This window comes from Salmo trutta, chromosome 14 (genome assembly GCF_901001165.1).
Source record: "Salmo trutta chromosome 14, fSalTru1.1, whole genome shotgun sequence".
NCBI classification, from domain to species: domain Eukaryota; kingdom Metazoa; phylum Chordata; class Actinopteri; order Salmoniformes; family Salmonidae; genus Salmo; species Salmo trutta.
This window is the reverse complement of record NC_042970.1, coordinates 9,325,958-9,351,636: the sequence shown is the minus strand read 5'-3', so window position 1 is coordinate 9,351,636 and position 25,679 is coordinate 9,325,958. Positions and strand designations below refer to the sequence as shown.

The 25,679-nt window shown below is 40.7% G+C and overlaps 1 protein-coding gene across 4 annotated transcripts in view; it reads left to right on the top strand.

Annotated features, from left to right (window-relative positions):
• LOC115207347 (protein phosphatase 1 regulatory inhibitor subunit 16B) overlaps window positions 1–14,444 on the top strand; it is a 161,376-nt gene extending 146,932 nt beyond the window's left edge. For 3 of the 4 annotated variants that reach the window (XM_029774368.1, XM_029774369.1, XM_029774370.1), the window contains exons 8-11: window positions 595–670; window positions 4,621–4,750; window positions 5,038–5,209; window positions 8,435–14,444. In XM_029774368.1, the coding sequence (XP_029630228.1) occupies window positions 595–670; window positions 4,621–4,750; window positions 5,038–5,209; window positions 8,435–8,920 (864 nt within the window). In that variant the 3' untranslated portion in view covers window positions 8,921–14,444. The remainder of the gene's footprint in view (window positions 1–594; window positions 671–4,620; window positions 4,751–5,037; window positions 5,210–8,434) is intronic. The other variant, XR_003880986.1, reaches the window with a different exon arrangement.
• Window positions 14,445–25,679: the final 11,235 nt, after the last annotated feature.

Below are 25,679 nucleotides of genomic sequence, written 5' to 3'. Positions count from 1 at the left end.
GCTAGCAGGACACTAGGAGAAAGGAGAACCTGACTACCAGGGAGTCAGCTAGCAGGACACTAGGAGAAAGGAGAACCTGACTACTAGGGACTCAGCTAGCAGGACACTAGGAGAAAGGAGAACCTGACTACCAGGGAGTCAGCTAGCAGGACACTAGGAGAAAGGAGAACCTGACTACCAGGGAGTCAGCTAGCAGGACACTAGGAGAAAAGAGAACCTGACTACCAGGGAGTCAGCTAGCAGGTTGAAAGTCGTCTTCTTGCCCATGTCCCAGCTGTCCATACTGTGCAGTGCTACTATAACTAGGAGAAGGTGAGGCTTGGTGTCGTGTATGATCGGACCAGGTCCAGGCTTCACAGGTAACTCGATCCATCTCGATCGGGGAGTTAACATCTTTATCCAGCTCGAAGGACTGAGGACTTGGTGGACTGTATCTTTTTTAGGTTCGGTTTGACTTGATGTGCCCTTACCAGCACACGGGAGAGAACTTGCTAAGTAAAACCTAACCTAAAGAAAATGCAGTCCACCAAGTCCTCAGTTCCAGCAGATGATCGTGGATAGCCGTGTAAATACTGATAGTCTCTATGGTTCCAGATGCATGTAGCAGAGCTGCTGGTTTCTCATGGTGCCAGTCTCAATGCCAAGACCTTCCTAGAGGAGACTCCCATTGGTAAGTCTGCCCCAACCCTAAAACCTACCTACCTTCCTACCTACATAACCCTAAACCTACCTACCTAACCCTACCTATCTACCTAACCCTAAACCTACCTACATAACCCTAACCCTACCTATCTACCTACCTACCTAACCCTAAACCCTACCTACCTACCTACCTACCTAACCCTACCTACCTACCTAACCCTAAACCCTACCTATCTACCTACCTAACCCTAAACCCTACCTACCTACCTACCTACCTACCCCTAAACCCTACCTACCTACCTACCTACCTAACCCTAAACCTACCTACATAACCCTAACCCTACCTACCTACCTACCTACCTACCTACCTAACCCTAAACCCTACCTACCTACCTAACCCTAAACCCTACCTACCTACCTACCTAACCCTAAACCCTACCTACCTACCTACCTACCCCTAAACCCTACCTACCTAACCCTACCTACCTACCCCTAAACCCTACCTACCTACCTAACCCTACCTACCTACCTACCTACCTACCTAACCCTAAACCCTACCTACCTAACCCTAAACCCTACCTACCTACCTAACCCTAAACCCTACCTACCTACCTAACCCTAAACCCTACCTACCTACCTAACCCTACCTACATACCTAACCCTAAACCCTACCTACCTACCTACCTAACCCTACCTACCTACCTAACCCTAAACCCTACCTACCTACCTAACCCTAAACCCTACCTACCTAACCCTACCTACCTACCTAACCCTAAACCCTACCTACCTACCTACCTACCTACCTAACCCTAAACCCTACCTACCTACCTACCTAACCCTAAACTCTACCTACCTACCTAACCCTAAACCCTACCTACCTAACCCTAAACCCTACCTACCTACCTACCTAACCCTAAACCCTACCTACCTACCTACCTATCTAACCCTAAACCCTACCTACCTACCTACCTACCTACCTAACCCTAAACCCTACCTACCTACCTACCTACCTATCTAACCCTAAACCCTACCTACCTACAGGTGAAGTCGGAAGTTAACATACACTTAGGTTGGAGTCATTAAAACTTGTTTTTCAACCACTCCACAAATTTCTTGTTAACAAACTATAGTTTTGGCAAGTCGGTTAGGACATCTACTTTGTGCATGACACAAGTAATTTTTCCAACAATTGTTTACAGACAGATTATTTCTATAATTCACTGTATCACAATTGACATCCTTTGAGTCAATTGGAGGTGTACCTGTGGATGTATTTCAAGGCCTACCTTCAAACTCAGTGCCTCTTTTATTGACATCATGGGAAAATCAAAAGAAATGAGCCAAGACCTCAGAAAAGAAATTGTAGACCTCCACAAGTCTGGTTCATCCTTGGGAGCAATTTCCAAACACCTGAAGGTACCACATTCATATGTACAAACAATAGTACGCAAGTATAAACACCATAGGACCAAGCAGCCGTCATACTGCTCAGGAAGGAGACGCGTTCTGTCTCCTAGAGATGAACGTACTTTGGTGTGAAAAGTGCAAATCAATCCCAGAACAACAGCAAAGGACCTTGTGAAGATGCTGGAGGAAACAGGTACAAAAGTATCTATATCCACAGTAAAACGAGTCCTATATCAACATAACCTGAAAGGCCGCTCAGCAAGGAAGAAGCCACTGCTCCAAAACCGCCATAAAAAAAGCCAGGCTACAGTTTGCAACTGCACATGGGGACAAAGATCGTACTTTCTGGAGAAATGTCCTCTGGTCTGATGAAACAAAAATAGGACTGTTTGGCCATAATGACCATCGTTATGTTTGGAGGAAAAAGGGGGAGGCTTGCAAGCTGAAAAACACCATCCCAACCGTGAAGCACGGGGGTGGCAGCATCATGTTGTGGGGGTGCTTTGCTGCAGGAGGGACTGGTGCACTTCACAAAATAGATGGCATCATGAGGCAGGAAAATTATGTCAGGAAGTTAAAGCTTGGTCGCAAATTGGTCTTCCAAATGGACAATGACCCCAAGCATACTTCCAAAGTTGTGGCAAAATGGCTTAAGGACAACAAAGTCAAGGTATTGGAGTGGCCATCACAAAGCCCTGACCTCAATTCTATAGAAAATTTGTGGGCAGAACTGAAAAAGCGTGTGCGAGCAAGGAGGCCTACAAACCTGACTCAGTTACACCAGCTCTGTCAGGAGGAATTGTCCAAAATTCACCCAACTTATTGTGGGAAGCTTGTGGAAGGCTACCCGATACGTTTGACCCAAGTTAAACAATTTAAAGGCAATGCTACCAAATATTAATTGAGTGTATGTAAACTTCTGACCCACGGGAATGTGATGAAAGAAAAAAAAGCTGAAATAAATAATTCTCTCTGCTATTATTCTGACATTTCACATTCTTAAAATAAAGTGTTGACCCTAACTGACCTAAGACAGGGAATTTTTACTAGGATCAAATGTCATGAATTGTGAAAAACTGAGTTTAAATGTATCTGGCTAAGGTGTATGTAAACTTCCGACTTCAACTGTATATACTGTAGGTCAAGAGAGAGATGGGAAGCTGATCTAACTATATTACAAATGATGAAGAGGCTATAGTCAAACCTATGCCATGATAGTGTATCAGCAACCGTCGACTCCAGATACAGACATTACAACCTCGTCCACCAACTCTATCTAACACCTCAGAGGTTACATAGATATTACCCTGAAATATCAGAGATGTGTTTTAGATGTGGAACAACAGAAGGAACTTTCTGCATTCTACTTAGCAGTGTACTAAATGACAAGCCTTCTGGCATGATGTTTGTGATACCCTGGCCGTTATTATGGAGGTCCCTTTCCCCCTGAAATATGCCTTCTGGGTAACTTTACAAATGTGAATTTAAGGAATAATTTCAATATCAAATTGACAGATATTGCCATTGCCACTGCAAGAAAATGTGTTGCATAGACATTGAAATCAGATTCCCCTCTCTCAACTACAAGATGGCTCTCTGAAATGAATAAGTGTATTCCTATGGAAAAAGATTACCTATGCTTTAAGAAATACTTTCAACCATTTTGTAAAAATATGGCAACCCTTCCTGGACTACATGGAAACACTTCCATTGGTATTGATGGATGTGGGCTTGTAGATCGATGGAAGTAGATGTAGATATTGTCTCTCTAATTTTCTGTATTTTTTTGTGTTTTTGTATTGGTTTTGTGTTGTTTTGTATTGTTTTTGTGTTTGTTGTTTTTGTATTGGTTTTGTGTTGTTTTGTATTGTTTTTGTGTTTGTTGTTTTTGTATTGGTTTTGTGTTGTTTTGTATTAGTTTTGTGTTGTATTGTTTTTGTATTGGTTTTGTGTTGTTTTGTATTAGTTTTGTGTTGTATTGTTTTTGTGGTGTTTTTGTGTTTGTTGTTTTTGTATTGGTTTTGTGTTGTTTTGTATTAGTTTTGTGTTGAATTGTTTTTGTGGTGTTTTTGTGTTTGTTGTTTTTGTATTGGTTTTGTGTTGTTTTGTATTAGTTTTGTGTTGTATTGTTTTTGTGGTGTTTTTGTGTTTGTTGTTTTTGTGTTGTTTTATATTGGTTTCTTTTTTCATTTCTTTTTCTTCTTGTTTTTCTAAGGGCTGGGAAGGGTTTAGTTGCCTTTTGTTCTGCTCTTTATTTTGCTTAATTGTTCTGTTTTTTTGTTGTTGTAAAAAAAAAAAACATAAACCCCTACCAGGCCACAGAGCAGTGGTTGATGGGAAGATGTGTTTTGGTCTCTGTGCTCCCTGTGTGACCTCTGACCTTTAGACCTGTGTGAGGACGAGAAGTTCCGAGCCATCCTCTCTCTGTGTGTGTGTGTGTGTGTTTTCCTTGTGTAACCTCTAACCTCTGACCTTTAGACCTGTGTGAGGACAGAAGTTCCGAGCCATCCTCTCTCTGTGTGTGTGTGTGTGTGTGTTTTCCTTGTGTAACCTCTAACCTCTGACCTTTAGACCTGTGTGAGGACGAGGAGTTCCGAGCCATCCTGCTGGACCTGAAACACAAACATGACATCATCATGAAGTCTCAGCTTAAACACAAGACCTCCTTGTGTAGGAGGACCTCCAGCGCAGGCAGCCGTGGGTATGAACTGACCTCTACTGGACAGAGAGGAAACTGCATGCAGACGATGACATTTTCTCCACTGTCTTCTACTACAGTAGTGTTGTTCAATGTGGTCATGGAGAGGGGCAAGGAAAGCATTTGTTACAGCCCAGTACTAACACATGATTCAACTAATAGCTGAGTTTGCTTATAAATCAGGTGTGTTAGTGCTGGTATAGAAGTTAAACGTAAATCTCCAGGACTGTGATAAATAAACCCTGATTTACAGGAACTCTGAACCCATCTCCTCCCTGCGTGTGTTTTAGGAAAGTGGTGCGGAGGGCAAGCCTGTCTGACAGACACAACCTTCGTGTGAAGGAATACGAGACTGAGGCCATCGTGTGGAGAGGAGGGAGGGAAGGAGGGAGGGAAGGAGGGAGAGAGGAGAAGGAGACGGACCAGGAGAACAGCCATCCCATCAATGAAACTGTTACTACGGTTAGTATGGATGAATGTTTCTCCTATCTCACATGTGTGTGAAAACCCATGTAGCCTATTACTTTATGAACGTCTGTGTAGAGAGTAATACCCACAATACCCAAGGTCTACTCCAACAGTAAGCCCCATGTTAAAAAGGACATTACAAAGGCTCTCAAAGAAAAGAAAGTGGCCCATGCATTGCTATATTAACTTCTGTGTTACCCCCAATACATAAGACTCCTGAACAGCTAACCAAATGGTTACGCGGACTATTTGCATTGACCACCAGTTTCTACACTGCTGCTACTCTTTGTTTATTATCTATGCATAGTAACTTTACCTCTACCTACGTGCACATATTACCTCAATTACCTCACCTGACCGGTGTTTGTGCTCCTGCTGTCCATGAAGCGCTACACAGTCCCCTTGTGCAAACTAGTCAGGTACAGAAACTAATAGAGTATGTATACAAAATTAGATTTGGCTATATCAGCCACACCTGTTGCTGACAGGTGTATACAAATGAGCACACAGAAATGTAATCTCCATAGACAAAGATTAGCAGTAGAATGGCCTTACTGAAGAGCTCAGTGACTTTCAACCTGGTGCCGTCATAGGACGCCACCTTTCCAACAAGTCAGATTGTCAAATTTCTGCCCTGCTAGAGCTGCCCTGGTCAAGTGTTGTTATTGTGAAGTGGAAACATCTAGAACCAACAACGGCTCAGCTATGAAGTGGTAGGCCACACAAACTCACAGAACGGGACCACCGAGTGCTGAAGCGCGCACCGCGTTAAAATCATCTGTCCTCGGTTGCAACACTCACTACCGTGTTCCAAATTGCCGCTGGAAGCATCATCAGCATAAGAACTGTTCATTGGGAGCGTCATGAAATGGGTTTCCGTGGCCGAGCAGACGCACACAAGCCTAAGATCACCATGCTCAATGCAAAGCGTCGGCTGGAGTGGTGAAAAGCTTTCCGCCATTGGACTCTGGAGCAGTGGAAACGCACTCTCTAGAGTTATGAATCACACTTCACCATCTGGTAGTCCGATGAACGAATCTGGGTTTGGCGGATGCCAGGAAAACGCTACCTGACCCAATGCATAGTGCCAACTGTAAAGTTTGGTGGAGGAGGAATAATAGTCTGGAGCTCTTTTTCATGGTTCAGGCCCCTTAGTTCCAGTGATGGGAAATCTTAACACTACAGCATACAATGACATTCTAGACAATTCTGTGCTTCCAACGTTGTGGGAACAGTTTGGGGAAGGCCCTTTCCTGTTTCTGCATGACATTGCCCCCGTGGACAAAGCAAGGTCCATACAGAAAGGGTTTGTCGAGATTGGTGTGGAAGAACTTGACTGGCCTGCACAGAGCCCTGACCTCAACCCCATTGAACACCTCTGGGATGAATTGGAACACCGACTGCGAGCCAGGCCTAATCGCCCAACATCAGGGCCCGACCTCACTAATGCTCTTGCGGCTGAATGGAAGCAAGTCCTTGCAGCAATTTTCAAACGTCTAGTGGAAAGCCTTCCCAGAAGAGTGGATGCTGTTATAGCAGTAAAGGGGGGAACCAACTCCATATTAATGCCCAGGATTTTGGAATGAGATGTTCGACGAGCAGGTGTCCACATACTTTTGCTCATCTGGTGTATGTGCCACATGCACTGACCTTTATGAACCAACAAGGAGAACATTAGGAACATGGGGGTCGATTCACTCAATCGGGAATGAGCAATAGTGATAAGTGAAATATAACTAACTGTGTACAATAATCCTGGAAACATGGACATTGAAATGATAGAGTTGTGTAATAACATTAGTTGGAAAACTCAGGGACCTTGCACATAGAAGGGGAAAGGTAATATGGACTATAGGATGGACAGCTATGTGATGTGGAAGGGAGGGGTTCAGAGTCCGTAAAACTGTCATTCTTGTTTACTTTTTTCATGAACGTGTATGTTTATGTGTGGCTCAGTTGGTAGAGCATGGTGTTTGCAACGCCAGCATGGTGTGTGCAACGCCAGGGTTGTGGGTTCGATTCCCACGGGGGGCCAGTACAAAAAAAAATGTATGAAATGTATGCATTCACTACTGTAAGTCGCTCTGGATAAGAGCGTCTGCTAAATGAGTAAAATGTAAATGTATGCCATGTCTCTCTCCATATCGCAGTGCATTTTCTTCTACGTACAGCAATTATCTGTGAAAATCATACAATAAAGAAATATCTAATGGGATGACTCAAAGTAACCGCTAGCCTCTAGTCTAGTTAGTTAACTTGTCTTCTGTTTAGTTTGTGAAGGAAATCGTAGTAAAGGTCTGTAATAGTAATTGGTAACAGCAGTTAGTCACCGTGGGTAACAGCAGTTAGTCACCGTGGGTAACAGCAGTTAGTCGCCGTGGGTAACAGCAGTTAGTCACCGTGGGTAACAGCAGTTGGTCACCGTGGGTAACAGCAGCTGGTCACTGTGGGTAACAGCAGTTAGTCACTGTGGGTAACAGCAGTTAGTTACCGTGGGTAACAGCAGTTAGTCACCGTGGGTAACAGCAGTTAGTCGCCGTGGGTAACAGCAGTTAGTCGCCGTGGGTAACAGCAGTTAGTCGCCGTGGGTAACAGCAGTTAGTCGCCGTGGGTAACAGCAGTTAGTCGCCGTGGGTAACAGCAGTTAGTCGCCGTGGGTAACAGCAGTTAGTCGCCGCGGGTAACAGCAGTTAGTCACCGCGGGTAACAGCAGTTAGTCACCGCGGGTAACAGCAGTTAGTCACCGCGGGTAACAGCAGTTAGTCACCGCGGATAACAGCAGTTAGTCACCGCGGGTAACAGCAGTTAGTCACCGCGGGTAACAGCAGTTAGTCACCGCGGGTAACAGCAGCTGGTCACCGTGGGTAACAGCAGTTAGTCACCGTGGGTAACAGCAGTTAGTCACCGTGGGTAACAGCAGTTAGTCACCGTGGGTAACAGCAGTTAGTCACCGTTAGTAACAGTAATCTGAATGTCCTCTGTCTCCCAGTTAGTAATCGTTAGTAACAGTAATCTGAATGTCCTCTGTCTCCCAGTTAGTAACCGTTAGTAACAGTAATCTGAATGTCCTCTGTCTCCCAGTTAGTAACCGTTAGTAACAGTAATCTGAATGTCCTCTGTCTCCCAGTTAGTAACCGTTAGTAACAGTAATCTGAATGTCCTCTGTCTCCCAGTTAGTAACCGTTAGTAACAGTAATCTGAATGTCCTCTGTCTCCCAGGTGATGCCAGTGAAGCCAGTAGTGGAGAGACCCAAACTACAGAAGACCTTGAAAGATGCTTCTAGCAGCATCATAAAACAAAATGGCATCGTCTCCACGACGACGTCCACGCCCACTCCCAGTCAGCTGCCGCCAACCAATGACGAGCCTCCATCCCCTGACACGAAGAGTGCGTCAGCCGATCAGCTCCCAGAGGACTCCTCCTCCTCCTTGCCCAGAGAGCGCTCTCAGACCCTGTCGGAACTGAAAAAGCAGAGGTCGGCCGCCAAGCTCCTCAATCACCCGCTCCTCAACGGTCACCTAGGAAACGGCTCCACAGAATCCACCGAACCCCAGAGCCCTGTGGACTCCCGTATGCCCCTCGTCTCGTCCAATGGCAGTACAGTATATTACACCCCGGCAAGCGGTGACCCGCCCATTCTCAAACTCAAACAGCCAATAGATGATGAGGAACCAAAGGAGGGCAGCTGCTGCTGTGTCTCCTAGGGAGGAGGTGGAGGTCACCCCATGACACTGATCTAAGGTCAGGCTTACTGTGTTTTCCTCCAATGGATTAAGGTTAGGGTTCGGGGAGGGAAAGCTGATCCTAGATCTGTGCCTAAGGGAAACTTCTTCCCGGATAGAGCGTGTCAGAGCAGGATGGTCTTGTGACTGTGGAGCAGGAAGCAGGAAGAGATTGAACAGAGGGAGACCAAAAGGCAGAGCAAAGGTCCTCAAAGGTCCTAGATGGCAATGGGAGTGGAGCTGGTCCAGCCAGGTGATTGGTTCCTGTCCCTCCCCACTGTTTAACACTCCAGGCCAGGCCAGTATAGAGCATACCCTTACTCTGGAAAATGACCGTCCTGATAGGACGTGAGGAATCCAGGCCAGATGAATTGGGGAGGAGCCACTGTGATAGCTTGTGGTTGATGAAGAGGGCCAGGAGGTGGAACGAGATGGCCCCTAGCCCCTACGAGAAGGCAGGTCTTGTGCCCTATAAAGGAATAGATGTCCAGGCAGTGTGCTCTCCCATGTTAACCATATCTGGTGTCTTACAACTTTTGACTGAATCACTGTTTTCAAACCACATTCCTCCTTGTATCCACTGTTTCTGAAAGTGCATGAGGGGGGAAAAACATTGCAAAGATCCACTCCACCATATCAGAATACACTCTCAGTATTATTACTGTACCTGTGTTGATCCACTGAGTAGCAAGAGGGAAGGGTCGTCTTTCCTAAGAAGTATTCTCGTTCAAATGCTGACTATTTTAGCAAAGGGAAGGAATGGTTAATACCGAAACAGAACAGTATTACTGACTGTCAACCATCTATCTGTTCCTGTGAAGGATGATAGGATTACTGCACTAAAGACATTTGAAACAATGCACCATTGAACTCTGTCTTCTCTTGCTGACCGTCCATATCCAAACTGACAGTGATCAAGGTGGTAGAAAGGGGGTTTCATATGCACCATGTCTTATTTGTTGGTAATTTAAGAAATAAATATTGTTTGTTTTTGTTGCTGTTTATTTATGAAGATAAATATAATGTATAAAGGCTATGGTTATACAGTGTATTAATTCTATCGACGGAGAGTGAATGCATTAGAATGAGCTGGTACATTTACAGTATGTCTTACTCTCCTGAAATCCCAGGTCTGGTTGTACTGTCTGTGCCAACGGCATCGGTGTCACTGTCATGGAGTTGGCACAGACAGATCTGGGACCAGGCTAGATGTCTTACTCTCCTGAGATCCCAGGTCTGGTTGTACTGTCTGTGCCAACGGCATCGGTGTCACTGTCATGGAGTTGGCACAGACAGATCTGGTGGGATCAGGCTAGAAGCACTTCACCTTTTTTACAATGTAAATGTCCCTGTGGAGTTAACAAAATGAGGTTATTATCCAGTCATCTGTAACTTGTGTTTAGCCAGGCACTGCATCTGTTTATCCTCAACCATACCTGGCTAGCTTGTTTAAGGGTGCACCAACATACAACTGGAATACAAGCATTTCACTACACCTGCAATAACATCTGCTAATCATGTATATGTGACCAATAAAATTTGATTTGATATCTTCTTTGTATTTGATATGGTCAGTACAACACACACAGTAGATACAGTGTTGTCTAGGGAACTGAGGAGTGTGTTTAAATAACCATTGTATGATATTGTCACAGACACTGTAGCGTCTCTAACACAAGTGTTCGTTAATATGAAATAAAAAATACTGTAATGTATTAAGTATGATATTGATTCACCCAGCCTCAGACAGTGCTTGAGAACTAAGAGACTGAAACCTAGTACACTATAACAATTACACTAGCAATAGTTAACTCTTATCACCACTAACTCAGACAAGGTGTGTGGTATTGTAGTGTACAAACATTACGGCTACTACATCTACTTTTCCCCCTGGAATTAAAGCAGCTACCTACTAAACAAGGCTAAACACCTCCACAATGGGAAACGACCCTGGAATTAAAGCAGCTACCTACTAAACAAGGCTAAACACCTCCACAATGGGAAACGACCCTGGAATTAAAGCAGCTACCTACTAAACAAGGCTAAACACCTCCACAATGGGAAACGACCCTGGAATTAAAGCAGCTACCTACTAAACAAGGCTAAACACCTCCACAATGGGAAACGACCCTGGAATTAAAGCAGCTACCTACTAAACAAGGCTAAACACCTCCACAATGGGAAACGACCCTGGAATTAAAGCAGCTACCTTCTAAACAAGGCTAAACACCTCCACAATGGGAAACGACCCTGGAATTGAAGCAGCTACCTTCTAAACACCTCCACAATGGGAAACGACCCTGGAATTAAAGCAGCTACCTACTAAACAAGGCTAAACACCTCCACAATGGGAAACGACCCTGGAATTAAAGCAGCTACCTTCTAAACAAGGCTAAACACCTCCACAATGGGAAACGACCCTGGAATTGAAGCAGCTACCTTCTAAACAAGGCTAAACACCTCCACAATGGGAAACGACCCTTGAATTAAAGCAGCTACCTTCTAAACAAGGCTAAACACCTCCACAATGGGAAACGACCCTGGAATTAAAGCAGCTACCTTCTAAACAAGGCTAAACACCTCCACAATGGGAAACGACCCTGGAATTAAAGCAGCTACCTTCTAAACAAGGCTAAACACCTCCACAATGGGAAACGACCCTGGAATTAAAGCAGCTACCTACTAAACAAGGCTAAACACCTCCACAATGGGAAACGACCCTGGAATTAAAGCAGCTACCTTCTAAACAAGGCTAAACACCTCCACAATGGGAAACGACCCTGGAATTAAAGCAGCTACCTTCTAAACAAGGCTAAACACCTCCACAATGGGAAACGACCCTGGAATTAAAGCAGCTACCTACTAAACAAGGCTAAACACCTCCACAATGGGAAACGACCCTGGAATTAAAGCAGCTACCTTCTAAACAAGGCTAAACACCTCCACAATGGGAAACGACCCTGGAATTAAAGCAGCTACCTTCTAAACAAGGCTAAACACCTCCACAATGGGAAACGACCCTGGAATTAAAGCAGCTACCTTCTAAACAAGGCTAAACACCTCCACAATGGGAAACGACCCTGGAATTAAAGCAGCTACCTTCTAAACAAGGCTAAACACCTCCACAATGGGAAACGACCCTGGAATTAAAGCAGCTACCTTCTAAACAAGGCTAAACACCTCCACAATGGGAAACGACCCTTGAATTAAAGCAGCTACCTTCTAAACAAGGCTAAACACCTCCACAATGGGAAACAACCCTGGAATTAAAGCAGCTACCTTCTAAACAAGGCTAAACACCTCCACAATGGGAAACGACCCTGGAATTAAAGCAGCTACCTTCTAAACAAGGCTAAACACCTCCACAATGGGAAACGACCCTGGAATTGAAGCAGCTACCTACTAAACAAGGCTAAACACCTCCACAATGGGAAACGACACTGGAATTAAAGCAGCTACCTACTAAACAAGGCTAAACGCCTCCACAATGGGAAACAACTAGTAGCCTGGGTGACAGTCTGTTCCTGCTCTTGTCAACTCCTTATGGAATTATCAATGAGTGACAATAAGTTGGTAAGGTAGCAACAAAGAACCAGGCTAAAGAAGTAGCTAGTATAGGAGGAAGTAGTTGATGAGGCTGGTTCAGTTCTTGTTGTTCTTTAACCTGTGGCTACATTATAGAGTAAGGGCCTACAGTAGTGGCAGACAACTGCTACTCCCCCCAGTCTGCAGTAGTAGTAGTACCACAAAACCGCTACCCTCACCTGGACTGGGAACGAGGGGGGGGAGGTTTTAACCCACGTAACAGAGACTGTATCAGGGCCAGACCTTGGGGAGGAAGTCTGGTGTGTGAGACTAGTGTTGTTCCTCGGTTATCTCCTGTACCCACTGCCACCTGCCCTGCCCTGCCATCTCCCCTGCCCTGCCCTGCCCTGCCCATAGTGTCAACAACATTTAAATGTACAGTCAATGTCCAAGAATTGCATTAGTTGTCAATGTTATTGGTATTGTTGTGACATTGTACTCCAGTTATTCATACCATATGGTCACAAAGCCAAAAGTTTTATCAGATATCCTTTAAATATGAACTATGTCAGAAGGCTAGGCAGAAGGTTGTTTTACTAGTGGCCATTGTTGCCGTGATAAAGTATTTGCCCCCTTTTTAATTTTCTCTACGTTTGCATATTTTCGATACTGAATGTTATCAGATCTTCAACCAAAACCTAATATTAGATGAAGGAAACCTGAGTTTACAAATAACACAACAATTACATACTTTATTTCATCAACAAAGTTATGCAACACTCTTCCATGCAGAAATGCTTTAACTCAGTGACATTTGTGGGTTTTCAAGCATGAACTGCTCGTTTCAAGTCCTGACACAACATCTCAATAGGGATTAGGTCATTCCAATCTCCAAATGTGTTGCTCTTTAGCCATTTTTATGTAGACTTGATTGTGTTTTTAATCATTGTCTTGCTGCATGACCCAGCTGCACTTCAACTTCAGCTCACAGACAGATGGTCTGACATTCTCCTGTAGAATTATCTGATACAGAGCAGAATTCATGGCTCCGTCTATTAAGGCAAGTGGTCCAGGTCCTGAGACAGCAAAGCATCCCCAAACCATCACACTACCACCACCATGCTTGACCATTGGTATGAGGTTTTTACTGTCGAATGCTGTGTTTCGTTTTTGCCAGGTATAAAAACAATTTAGTTTTTTTATTGAACCTTTATTTAACTAGTCAAGTCAGTTAAGAACAAATTCTTATTTTCAATGACGGCCTAGGAACAGTGGGTTAACTGCCTTGTTCAGGGGCAGAACGACATATTTATACCTTGTTAGCTCGGGGATTCAATCTTGCAACCTTTCAGTTACTAGTCCAACGCTCTAACCACTAGGCATATGTAATGGAACCCATGTCCAAAAAAGTTTACTCAAGTTTGCCAAAATGACGATCATCAAGACCTCTGGAAGAATGTTCTATGGACAGATGGTTGAAAAGTATAATTTTTTGGATGACATGGGTCCCATTTGTTAATTAAATAAATAAAATAACTATCCATTTTGTTGTTCTTTGTAAACTCAGGTTCCCGTTATGTAATAGTAGGTTTTGGTTGAAGACCTGCTAACATTCAGTATAAAAAATATGCAACAATGGAGAAAAATCAGAAAGGGGGCAAATCCTTTTTCACTGTACGTCTAAGTATGAATTCCCAGGGGTGCAAATGTTTGAAATCTGAAATATATTATGTGACCAGTGGACCCAAGTTTACAAAAATGCCTCTCCGACTGTTCTTTCCTATTGTTGCAGCCAATGCTTGTCTATCAGGCCTAGATGTGCTGAAAAGGAATCTGTCTTTGCTCTGATGGTTGATCAACATTTGTGTTATAAAGATTTGTTGTTAATAAGGAAAACTATTAAAAACGACTGATTTTGTAATTACTGGAAAATACTGATGGTTGCATTAACATATTTTTAATAAATGGTATATTTTGAGCATTTTGTTGTCTTCAATGTACATCTAAAGCCATACCTGTTGCATTGTCAATCTCTAGCCCCCCCCCCCCCCCCCCCCCAATTGTCCTCTCCTCTATGTCAGCCTTGGTGTGTCTGTGCAGAGAGAAAGACGGCCCTCTGCCATCCGTTCAGCAGCTGTCAGGCTCTTGGTGTTGGCAGAGGACCTCTGCTCCTCTCAGAAGAAATTCCAATTCACTGTCTATGCTGTGGGGTCGCTAGGGTCCCACACTATAGGCTGCATGCAGACTGCCAGTATCCGTCACAGCCATAACTCTCATGAGCGAGAGAGAGAAAGAAAGAAAAGAGAAAGAAAGAGAGAAAAAGAGAGAGAAAGAAAAAGAGAGAAAAAAAATGTATCCATTGACATTTTGGCCTCTTCACAGCTTATAGTTTCAGTCTCAAAGCTATGAGACTTGAATACATGTACTGTAGTACCGTAATAGAGTGAAACAAAGCCTTATAGATCCGTGTCAGACGTTCAGCATGTTATCTTACTCTGCCAAATATTTGTCTTGTGAATGTAGGCCACCATGCAGATACAGAGAAGGAAATAGAGAGACACTCACAGCCATAAAAGAGGGACAATGGACCTAAATGATATGATACAGGTTCTGCATGAACCTAATCTCTTTGGGCTGTGTTGTCCTTTAGGCTCTACTGTGTTCCATTCAGACTGGGCCAGTTGGCACAAACCCCAGTCCCTCAGTCCCCACTGCTCCTCTCAGGACTAGGAGTTCTCCCATAGAAGTAGAATGAGTTCCAGTTCTAAACATTCTGATTCTAATTGAGAGATCTAAGAGTTCTATTCCATTGAGAGTTCCACCCTGCTAATTTTGGGTACGGTGGCTTAGTGGGGTCAGAACCTCTCTCTGCTGTGTTCCCAAGATTCAGTGTGGGGCACCGTTATGCCAAATAACCCAGGTTAGCAGGGTATGCACTTAAACAGTTCCCTGACTGATTCAGAATCTCTTAACTGCTCTGACAGATTATGGATGAGTAATGATGTTTGATGTTGGTTTACATCTGTTTACCATATTCTACTGAACATAAATATATAGAGGATTAAGCTGCAAGCAAATGATAATACCATTTTGAGAAAAAAATGGTTTTGGAAAACTGGTGCTCTGGTAAAAAAAGAAACTGTAAACTGTAATAAAGATAGGAGCTGTGTGAACTCAGACTGGAATGAAGAATCCAATTCCCTGATTTATATTGTAAATTAGCATATACACTCACCTGACAGTTTATTCGGTACACCACCACTTTCACGAAAATGGATCGCTCCTACAGACAGTGAGCCACGTGGCCGTGGCTTGTTATAAAAAGCAGGCAGACAGGCATCGAGGCATTCAGTTACTGTTCGATTGAATGTTAAAATCAGAAAAACAAGTGACCTAAGCGACATTGAGCTCAGCATGAGTGTCGGTGCCAGGCGCACCAGATCCAGTATCTCAGAAACGCCCTACTGGGCTTTTCACGCACGACAGTGTCTAAGGTTTACCGAGAATGGTGCGACAAAGAAAAACCATCCAATCAGTGGCAGTCCTGTGGGCGAAAACAGCTCGTTGATGAGAGAGGTCGAAGGAGAAGAATGGTGCAAGCTAACTGGCGGGCCACAAATAATGGAGCAGTACAACAGTGGTGTGCAGAACTGCATCTCGGAACACACATCTCGTCGGTCCTTGTCACGGATGGGCTATTGCAGCAGACGACCACACAGGATTCCACTCCTATTGGCTAAAAACTAGAAGAAGAGACTCCAGAGGGCACACGATCACCAACACTGGACAACTGAGGAGTGGAAAAACATCGCCTGGAACATGACAGCGAGTAGCCTATGCAGTCCTCAGACCTCAACCAAAAAGAGATGGAACGGGCTGTTCGCAGCATGAATGTACCGCCATCCAATCTGCAGCAAATGCGTGATGCCATCGCGTCAGCATGGACTAACATTCTTGTGGAAAGTTTCCGACACCTTGTAGAATGCCCCGAAGAATCAAATCAAATTTGATTTGTTACATGTGCCGAATACAACAGACCTTACAGTGAAATGCTTACTTATAAGCCCTTAACCAACAATGTAGTTTTAAGAAAAATACCTAAAAAATAAGAAATAAAAGTAACAAATAATTAAAGAGCAGCAGTAAAATAACAATAGCGAGGCTATATACAGGGGGTACCGGTAAAGAGTCAATGTGCAGGGGGCACCGGTTAGTCGAGGTAATTGAGGTAATATGTACATGTAGGTAGAGTTATTCATGCTGCTCTGGTGGCAGAGGGAGATTCGACCCGGTACTAGATGGATGGACCTAATAAACTGTCCGATGAGTGTACATTTATATATTTCTTAAGATCAGAAACAGCCTATCTGTTATCTACAGTCACAGTGAGAGCTGTCCCGGGCCCCAAGCAGTGCACTATAGAGAAAACAGGGTGCCATTTCAAACACATACTCTGTGTCTGTAACTAGAACGAGTAAGACGATCGTCATGGCGAGACAAATAAAGAGCAAGCAATAGAGTGTCTGATGGAACGGGGAAATATTGTGTGTCCACACGTTACTGCAGCTATTTGTCTACAGTACCAGATCTTCTGGTTTGTCAACTTGCCCCCTACAGTATGTCACAAAGCAGTCACAAAAGAGGGTTTGTGTCTGCTTTCTATCAGCATGCTAGGTTTAGACAGACAGGTATGTTCATTGCAGTGATTATGTGATACATGGCAGCCAGTCTGCATCTTGCTGAGCGTTTGCAGTGACAATAATCCACAGTTGTTGTTTGTGAGTTGTTTGCGGAGTCTGCATGTTGTGGCGATTGACTGACTGTGGCCTTTCACGTATTGGGTAACATCCTATTTTCATGCTCTATAACATAATAAAAAAAAACAAGAAGTGGGGATATGGTTGAGACTATTTAATGTTGTTTCAGCAGTAAGATTTTACTTGCTCTATACACTGAGTGTAAAAAAATACTAGGAACACCTGGTCTTTCCAGGTGAAAGCTATGATCCCTTATTGATGTCACCTGTTAAACCTACTTCAATCAGTGTAGATGAAGGGGAGGAGACGGGTTAACGAAGCATTTTTAAGCCTTGAGACAATTGAGACTTGGATTGTGTATGTGTGCCATTCAGAGGGTGAATGGGCAAATATTTAAGTGCCTTTGAATAGGGTATGGTAGTAGTTGCCAGGCCCCAATGGTTTGAGGGTGTCAAGAACTGCAACGCTGCTGGGTTTTTCAAGATCAACAGTTTCCGGTGTGTGTGTGTGTGTGTGTGTGTGTGTGTGTGTGTGTGTGTGTGTGTGTGTGTGTGTGTGTGTGTGTGTGTGTGTGTGTGTGTGTGTGTGTGTGTGTGTGTGTTGGGGTCTACTATAAAAATTTGTATTTTTTATTTGAAAACACATCAAACAGATATACAGACTTCAGCAGTAATAATAACTCCCCTGCCCTGTTGATGTTTAGTGGGAATGGTGGTAAGGAGTTATGGAGTACAGTTGTAGCCCTAGCAATAGGTTGTTTTCAATAGTTGCTTGCCAGCTCTCACACTAACTGTGTACATTCCTGAGGCAGATTGCTACAACGAGGTTGTAAAAGAGAGCATAGTGAGTTTTACATTCAGTAACAGAAAGAGTTTTATACCGGCATTCAAATCATAATCTAAGAGCTAACTAGGTGAGAAAGTTACGTTTACGACTTGTTTGTCATGTGGTTTAACCATGCATGCATCCACTTCTTGTGAAAGAAAGACAGACTGACTTTTGAACTTCCACCCACCACGCAGACATGCAACTATACTACACTGACACACTTCCACAAAGTCGAAATACACACACAGCAAGGACATGCATTACATACTGCAAAGGCAGAAATTCAGTTGCTCGGCAACGCCTCCAGTCATCCATAGTGTAACTGATCATGTGGATAACCTTATCTGTATCGACACACTTAGTATCTGCTGAGATAAAACATGTAAAAAATGGAGTTGGTTTCCAGTTGGTAGACCCGCAGGGCAGGCTACAGGATAGAGCACGAAACATGAGGTAACAACTGTAGACCAACTTTATGAGTGCAGTAGTACTATTGCTTGAAGTGATGCTATGGAATAATACTGGTATTTTCTCTAAACTATAGAGCGACAGTAAGAGTGAACATTATAACAGTAAGAGTGAACATTATAACAGTAGGAGTGAACATTATAACAGTAAGAGTGAACATTATAACAGTAGGAGTGAACATTATAACAGTAAGACTGAACATGTTTATAACAGTAGGAGTGAACATGTTTATAACAGTAGGAGTGAACATGTTTATAACAGTAGGAGTGAACATTATAACAGTAAGAGTGAACATTATAACAGTAAGAGTGAACATTATAACAGTAAGAGTGAACATTATAACAGTAGGAGTGAACATTATAACAGTAAGAGTGAACATTATAACAGTAGGAGTGAACATTATAACAGTAAGACTGAACATGTTTATAACAGTAGGAGTGAACATGTTTATAACAGTAGGAGTGAACATGTTTATAACAGTAGGAGTGAACATTATAACAGTAGAGGTGAACAAGTTTATAACAGTAGGAGTGAACATGTTTATAACAGTAGGAGTGAACATTATAACAGTAAGAGTGAACATGTTTATAACAGTAGGAGTGAACATGTTTATAACAGTAAGACTGAACATGTTTATAACAGTAGGAGTGAACATGTTTATAACAGTAGGAGTGAACATGTTTATAACAGTAGGAGTGAACATGTTTATAACAGTAGGAGTGAACATTATAACAGAAGGAGTGAACATGTTTATAACAGTAGGAGTGAACATGTTTATAACAGTAGGAGTGAACATGTTTATAACAGCAGGAGTGAACATTATAACAGTAGGAGTGAACATGTTTATAACAGTAGGAGTGAACATGTTTATAACAGTAGGAGTGAACATGTTTATAACAGTAGGAGTGAACATGTTTATAACAGTAAGAGTGAACATTATAACAGTAAGAGTGAACATTATAACAGTAGGAGTGAACATGTTTATAACAGTAGGAGTGAACATGTTTATAACAGTAGGAGTGAACATGTTTATAACAGTAGGAGTGAACATTATAACAGTAGGAGTGAACATGTTTATAACAGTAGGAGTGAACATTATAACAGTAAGAGTGAACATTATAACAGTAAGAGTGAACATTATAACAGTAAGAGTGAACATTATAACAGTAGGAGTGAACATGTTTATAACAGTAGGAGTGAACATGTTTATAACAGTAGGAGTGAACATGTTTATAACAGTAGGAGTGAACATTATAACAGTAGGAGTGAACATGTTTATAACAGTAGGAGTGAACATTATAACAGTAAGAGTGAACATTATAACAGTAGGAGTGAACATTATAACAGTAAGACTGAACATGTTTATAACAGTAGGAGTGAACATGTTTATAACAGTAGGAGTGAACATGTTTATAACAGTAGGAGTGAACATTATAACAGTAGAGGTGAACAAGTTTATAACAGTAGGAGTGAACATGTTTATAACAGTAGGAGTGAACATTATAACAGTAAGAGTGAACATGTTTATAACAGTAGGAGTGAACATGTTTATAACAGTAAGACTGAACATGTTTATAACAGTAGGAGTGAACATGTTTATAACAGTAGGAGTGAACATGTTTATAACAGTAGGAGTGAACATGTTTATAACAGTAGGAGTGAACATTATAACAGAAGGAGTGAACATGTTTATAACAGTAGGAGTGAACATGTTTATAACAGTAGGAGTGAACATGTTTATAACAGCAGGAGTGAACATTATAACAGTAGGAGTGAACATGTTTATAACAGTAGGAGTGAACATGTTTATAACAGTAGGAGTGAACATGTTTATAACAGTAGGAGTGAACATGTTTATAACAGTAAGAGTGAACATTATAACAGTAAGAGTGAACATTATAACAGTAGGAGTGAACATGTTTATAACAGTAGGAGTGAACATGTTTATAACAGTAGGAGTGAACATGTTTATAACAGTAGGAGTGAACATTATAACAGTAGGAGTGAACATGTTTATAACAGTAGGAGTGAACATTATAACAGTAAGAGTGAACATTATAACAGTAAGAGTGAACATTATAACAGTAAGAGTGAACATTATAACAGTAGGAGTGAACATTATAACAGTAGGAGTGAACATGTTTATAACAGTAGGAGTGAACATGTTTATAACAGTAGGAGTGAACATGTTTATAACAGTAGGAGTGAACATTATAACAGTAGGAGTGAACATGTTTATAACAGTAGGAGTGAACATTATAACAGTAAGAGTGAACATGTTTATAACAGTAGGAGTGAACATTATAACAGTAAGAGTGAACATGTTTATAACAGTAGGAGTGAACATGTTTATAACAGTAGGAGTGAACATGTTTATAACAGTAGGAGTGAACATGTTTATAACAGTAGGAGTGAACATGTTTATAACAGTAAGAGTGAACATGTTTATAACAGTAGGAGTGAACATTATAACAGTAAGAGTGAACATGTTTATAACAGTAGGAGTGAACATGTTTATAACAGTAGGAGTGAACATAACAGTAAGAGTGAACATGTTTATAACAGTAGGAGTGAACATTAACAGTAGGAGTGAACATGTTTATAACAGTAGGAGTGAACATTATAACAGTAAGAGTGAAAATGTTTATAACAGTAGGAGTGAACATGTTTATAACAGTAGGAGTGAACATTATAACAGTAAGAGTGAACATGTTTATAACATTAGGAGTGAACATGTTTATAACAGTAGGAGTGAACATTATAACAGTAGGAGTGAACATTATAACAGTAAGAGTGAACATGTTTATAACAGTAGGAGTGAACATTATAACAGTAAGAGTGAACATTATAACAGTAGGAATGAACATTATAACAGTAGGAGTGAACATGTTTATAACAGTAGGAGTGAACATGTTTATAACAGTAGGAGTGAACATTATAACAGTAGGAGTGAACATGTTTATAACAGTAGGAGTGAACATGTTTATAACAGTAGGAGTGAACATTATAACAGTAGGAGTGAACATTATAACAGTAGGAGTGAACATTATAACAGTAAGAGTGAACATGTTTATAACAGTAAGCGTGAACATGTTTATAACAGTAGGAGTGAACATGTTTATAACAGTAGGAGTGAACATTATAACAGTAGGAGTGAACATTATAACAGTAGGAGTGAACATTATAACAGTAAGAGTGAACATGTTTATAACAGTAAGAGTGAACATGTTTATAACAGTAGGAGTGAACATTATAACAGTAAGAGTGAACATGTTTATAACAGTAGGAGTGAACATGTTTATAACAGTAGGAGTGAACATGTTTATAACAGTAGGAGTGAACATTATAACAGTAGGAGTGAACATGTTTATAACAGTAGGAGTGAACATGTTTATAACAGTAGGAGTGAACATTATAACAGTAGGAGTGAACATGTTTATAACAGTAGGAGTGAACATGTTTATAACAGTAGGAGTGAACATTATAACAGTAGGAGTGAACATGTTTATAACAGTAGGAGTGAACATTATAACAGTAGGAGTGAACATGTTTATAACAGTAGGAGTGAACATGTTTATAACAGTAGGAGTGAACATTATAACAGTAGGAGTGAACATTATAACAGTAGGAGTGAACATGTTTATAACAGTAGGAGTGAACATGTTTATAACAGTAGGAGTGAACATTATAACAGTAGGAGTGAACATGTTTATAACAGTAGAGGTGAACATTATAACAGTAGGAGTGAACATTATAACAGTAAGAGTGAACATGTTTAAAAGAGTAGGAGTGAACATGTTTATAACAGTAGGAGTGAACATTATAACAGTAGGAGTGAACATGTTTATAACAGTAGGAGTGAACATTATAACAGTAGGAGTGAACATGTTTATAACAGTAGGAGTGAACATTATAACAGTAGGAGTGAACATGTTTATAACAGTAGGAGTGAACATTATAACAGTAGGAGTGAACATTATAACAGTAAGAGTGAACATGTTTATAACAGTAGGAGTGAACATGTTTATAACAGTAGGAGTGAACATGTTTATAACAGTAGGAGTGAACATTATAACAGTAGGAGTGAACATGTTTATAACAGTAGGAGTGAACATGTTTATAACAGTAGGAGTGAACATTATAACAGTAGGAGTGAACATTATAACAGTAGGAGTGAACATTATAACAGTAAGAGTGAACAATGTTTATACAGTAAGAGTGAACATGTTATAAACAGTAGGAGTGAACATGTTTATAACAGTAGGAGTGACATGTTTATAACAGTAGGAGTGAACATTATAACAGTAGAGTGAACATGTTTATAACAGTAGGAGTGAACACTTTATAACAGTAGGAGTGAACATTATAACAGTAAGAGTGAACATGTTATAACAGTAGAGTGAACATGTTTATAACAGTAGGAGTGAACATGTTTATAACAGTAGGAGTGAACATTATAACAGTAGGGAGTGAACATGTTTATAACAGTAGGAGTGAACATGTTTATAACAGTAGGAGTGAACCATTATAACAGTAGGAGTGAACATTATAACAAGTAGGAGTGAACATTATAACAGTAAGAGTGAACATGTTTATAACAGTAAGAGTGAACATGTTTATAACAGTAGGAGTGAACATGTTTATAACAGTAGGAGTGAACATTATAACAGTAGGAGTGAACATTATAACAGTAGGAGTGAACATTATAACAGTAAGAGTGAACATGTTTATAACAGTAAGAGTGAACATGTTTATAACAGTAGGAGTGAACATTATAACAGTAAGAGTGAACATGTTTATAACAGTAGGAGTGAACATGTTTATAACAGTAGGAGTGAACATTATAACAGTAGGAGTGAAACATGTTTATAACAGTAGGAGTGAACATTATAACAGTAGGAGTGAACATGTTTATAACAGTAGGAGTGAACATGTTTATAACAGTAGGAGTGAACATTATAACAGTAGGAGTGAACATGTTTATAACAGTAGGAGTGAACATTATAACAGTAGGAGTGAACATGTTTATAACAGTAGGAGTGAACATGTTTATAACAGTAGGAGTGAACATTATAACAGTAGGAGTGAACATTATAACAGTAGGAGTGAACATGTTTATAACAGTAGGAGTGAACATTATAACAGTAGGAGTGAACATGTTTATAACAGTAGGAGTGAACATTATAACAGTAAGAGTGAACATGTTTATAACAGTAGGAGTGAACATGTTTATAACAGTAGGAGTGAACATGTTTATAACAGTAAGAGTGAACATGTTTATAACAGTAGGAGTGAACATGTTTATAACAGTAGGAGTGAACATGTTTATAACAGTAGGAGTGAACATTATAACAGTAGGAGTGAACATGTTTATAACAGTAGGAGTGAACATGTTTATAACAGTAGGAGTGAACATTATAACAGTAAGAGTGAACATTATAACAGTAAGAGTGAACATGTTTATAACAGTAGGAGTGAACATGTTTATAACAGTAAGAGTGAACATGTTTATAACAGTAGGAGTGAACATTATAACAGTAGGAGTGAACATTATAACAGTAAGAGTGAACATGTTTATAACAGTAGGAGTGAACATGTTTATAACAGTAGGAGTGAACATGTTTATAACAGTAGGAGTGAACATGTTTATAACAGTAGGAGTGAACATTATAACAGTAAGAGTGAACATTATAACAGTAGGAGTGAACATTATAACAGTAAGAGTGAACATGTTTATAACAGTAAGAGTGAACATGTTTATAACAGTAGGAGTGAACATTATAACAGTAGGAGTGAACATGTTTATAACAGTAAGAGTGAACATGTTTATAACAGTAGGAGTGAACATTATAACAGTAGGAGTGAACATTATAACAGTAAGAGTGAACATGTTTATAACAGTAGGAGTGAACATTATAACAGTAAGAGTGAACATGTTTATAACAGTAGGAGTGAACATTATAACAGTAGGAGTGAACATTATAACAGTAAGAGTGAACATTATAACAGTAAGAGTGAACATGTTTATAACAGTAGGAGTGAACATTATAACAGTAGGAGTGAACATTATAACAGTAGGAGTGAACATATTTATAACAGTAGGAGTGAACATGTTTATAACAGTAGGAGTGAACATTATAACAGTAGGAGTGAACATGTTTATAACAGTAGGAGTGAACATGTTTATAACAGTAGGAGTGAACATGTTTATAACAGTAATAGTGAACATTATAACAGTAAGAGTGAACATGTTTATAACAGTAAGAGTGAACATGTTTATAACAGTAGGAGTGAACATTATAACAGTAGGAGTGAACATTATAACAGTAGGAGTGAACATTATAACAGTAGGAGTGAACATGTTTATAACAGTAGGAGTGAACATGTTTATAACAGTAGGAGTGAACATGTTTATAACAGTAGGAGTGAACATTATAACAGTAGGAGTGAACATTATAACAGTAGGAGTGAACATGTTTATAACAGTAGGAGTGAACATTATAACAGTAGGAGTGAACATGTTTATAACAGTAGGAGTGAACATTATAACAGTAGGAGTGAACATGTTTATAACAGTAGGAGTGAACATGTTTATAACAGTAGGAGTGAACATTATAACAGTAAGAGTGAACATGTTTATAACAGTAGGAGTGAACATTATAACAGTAGGAGTGAACATTATAACAGTAGGAGTGAACATGTTTATAACAGTAGGAGTGAACATGTTTATAACAGTAGGAGTGAACATGTTTATAACAGTAGGAGTGAACATTATAACAGTAGGAGTGAACATGTTTATAACAGTAGGAGTGAACATGTTTATAACAGTAGGAGTGAACATTATAACAGTAATAGTGAACATTATAACAGTAAGAGTGAACATGTTTATAACAGTAATAGTGAACATTATAACAGTAAGAGTGAACATTATAACAGTAGGAGTGAACATTATAACAGTAAGTGTGAACATTATAACAGTAAGAGTGAACATTATAACAGTATGGCCCTTTAACTAACTGAGCCACCCCATTTTAGATTATTCAACATCTAACTTCCTTCAGTCCAAGACGAGGCAGCGCTGTCATTAGTATGACTGGCTGGAGCTTCATATTACAGCTGTAAAGCACCGGGGAATATGACGTTAGACACGCACTAGACACGCA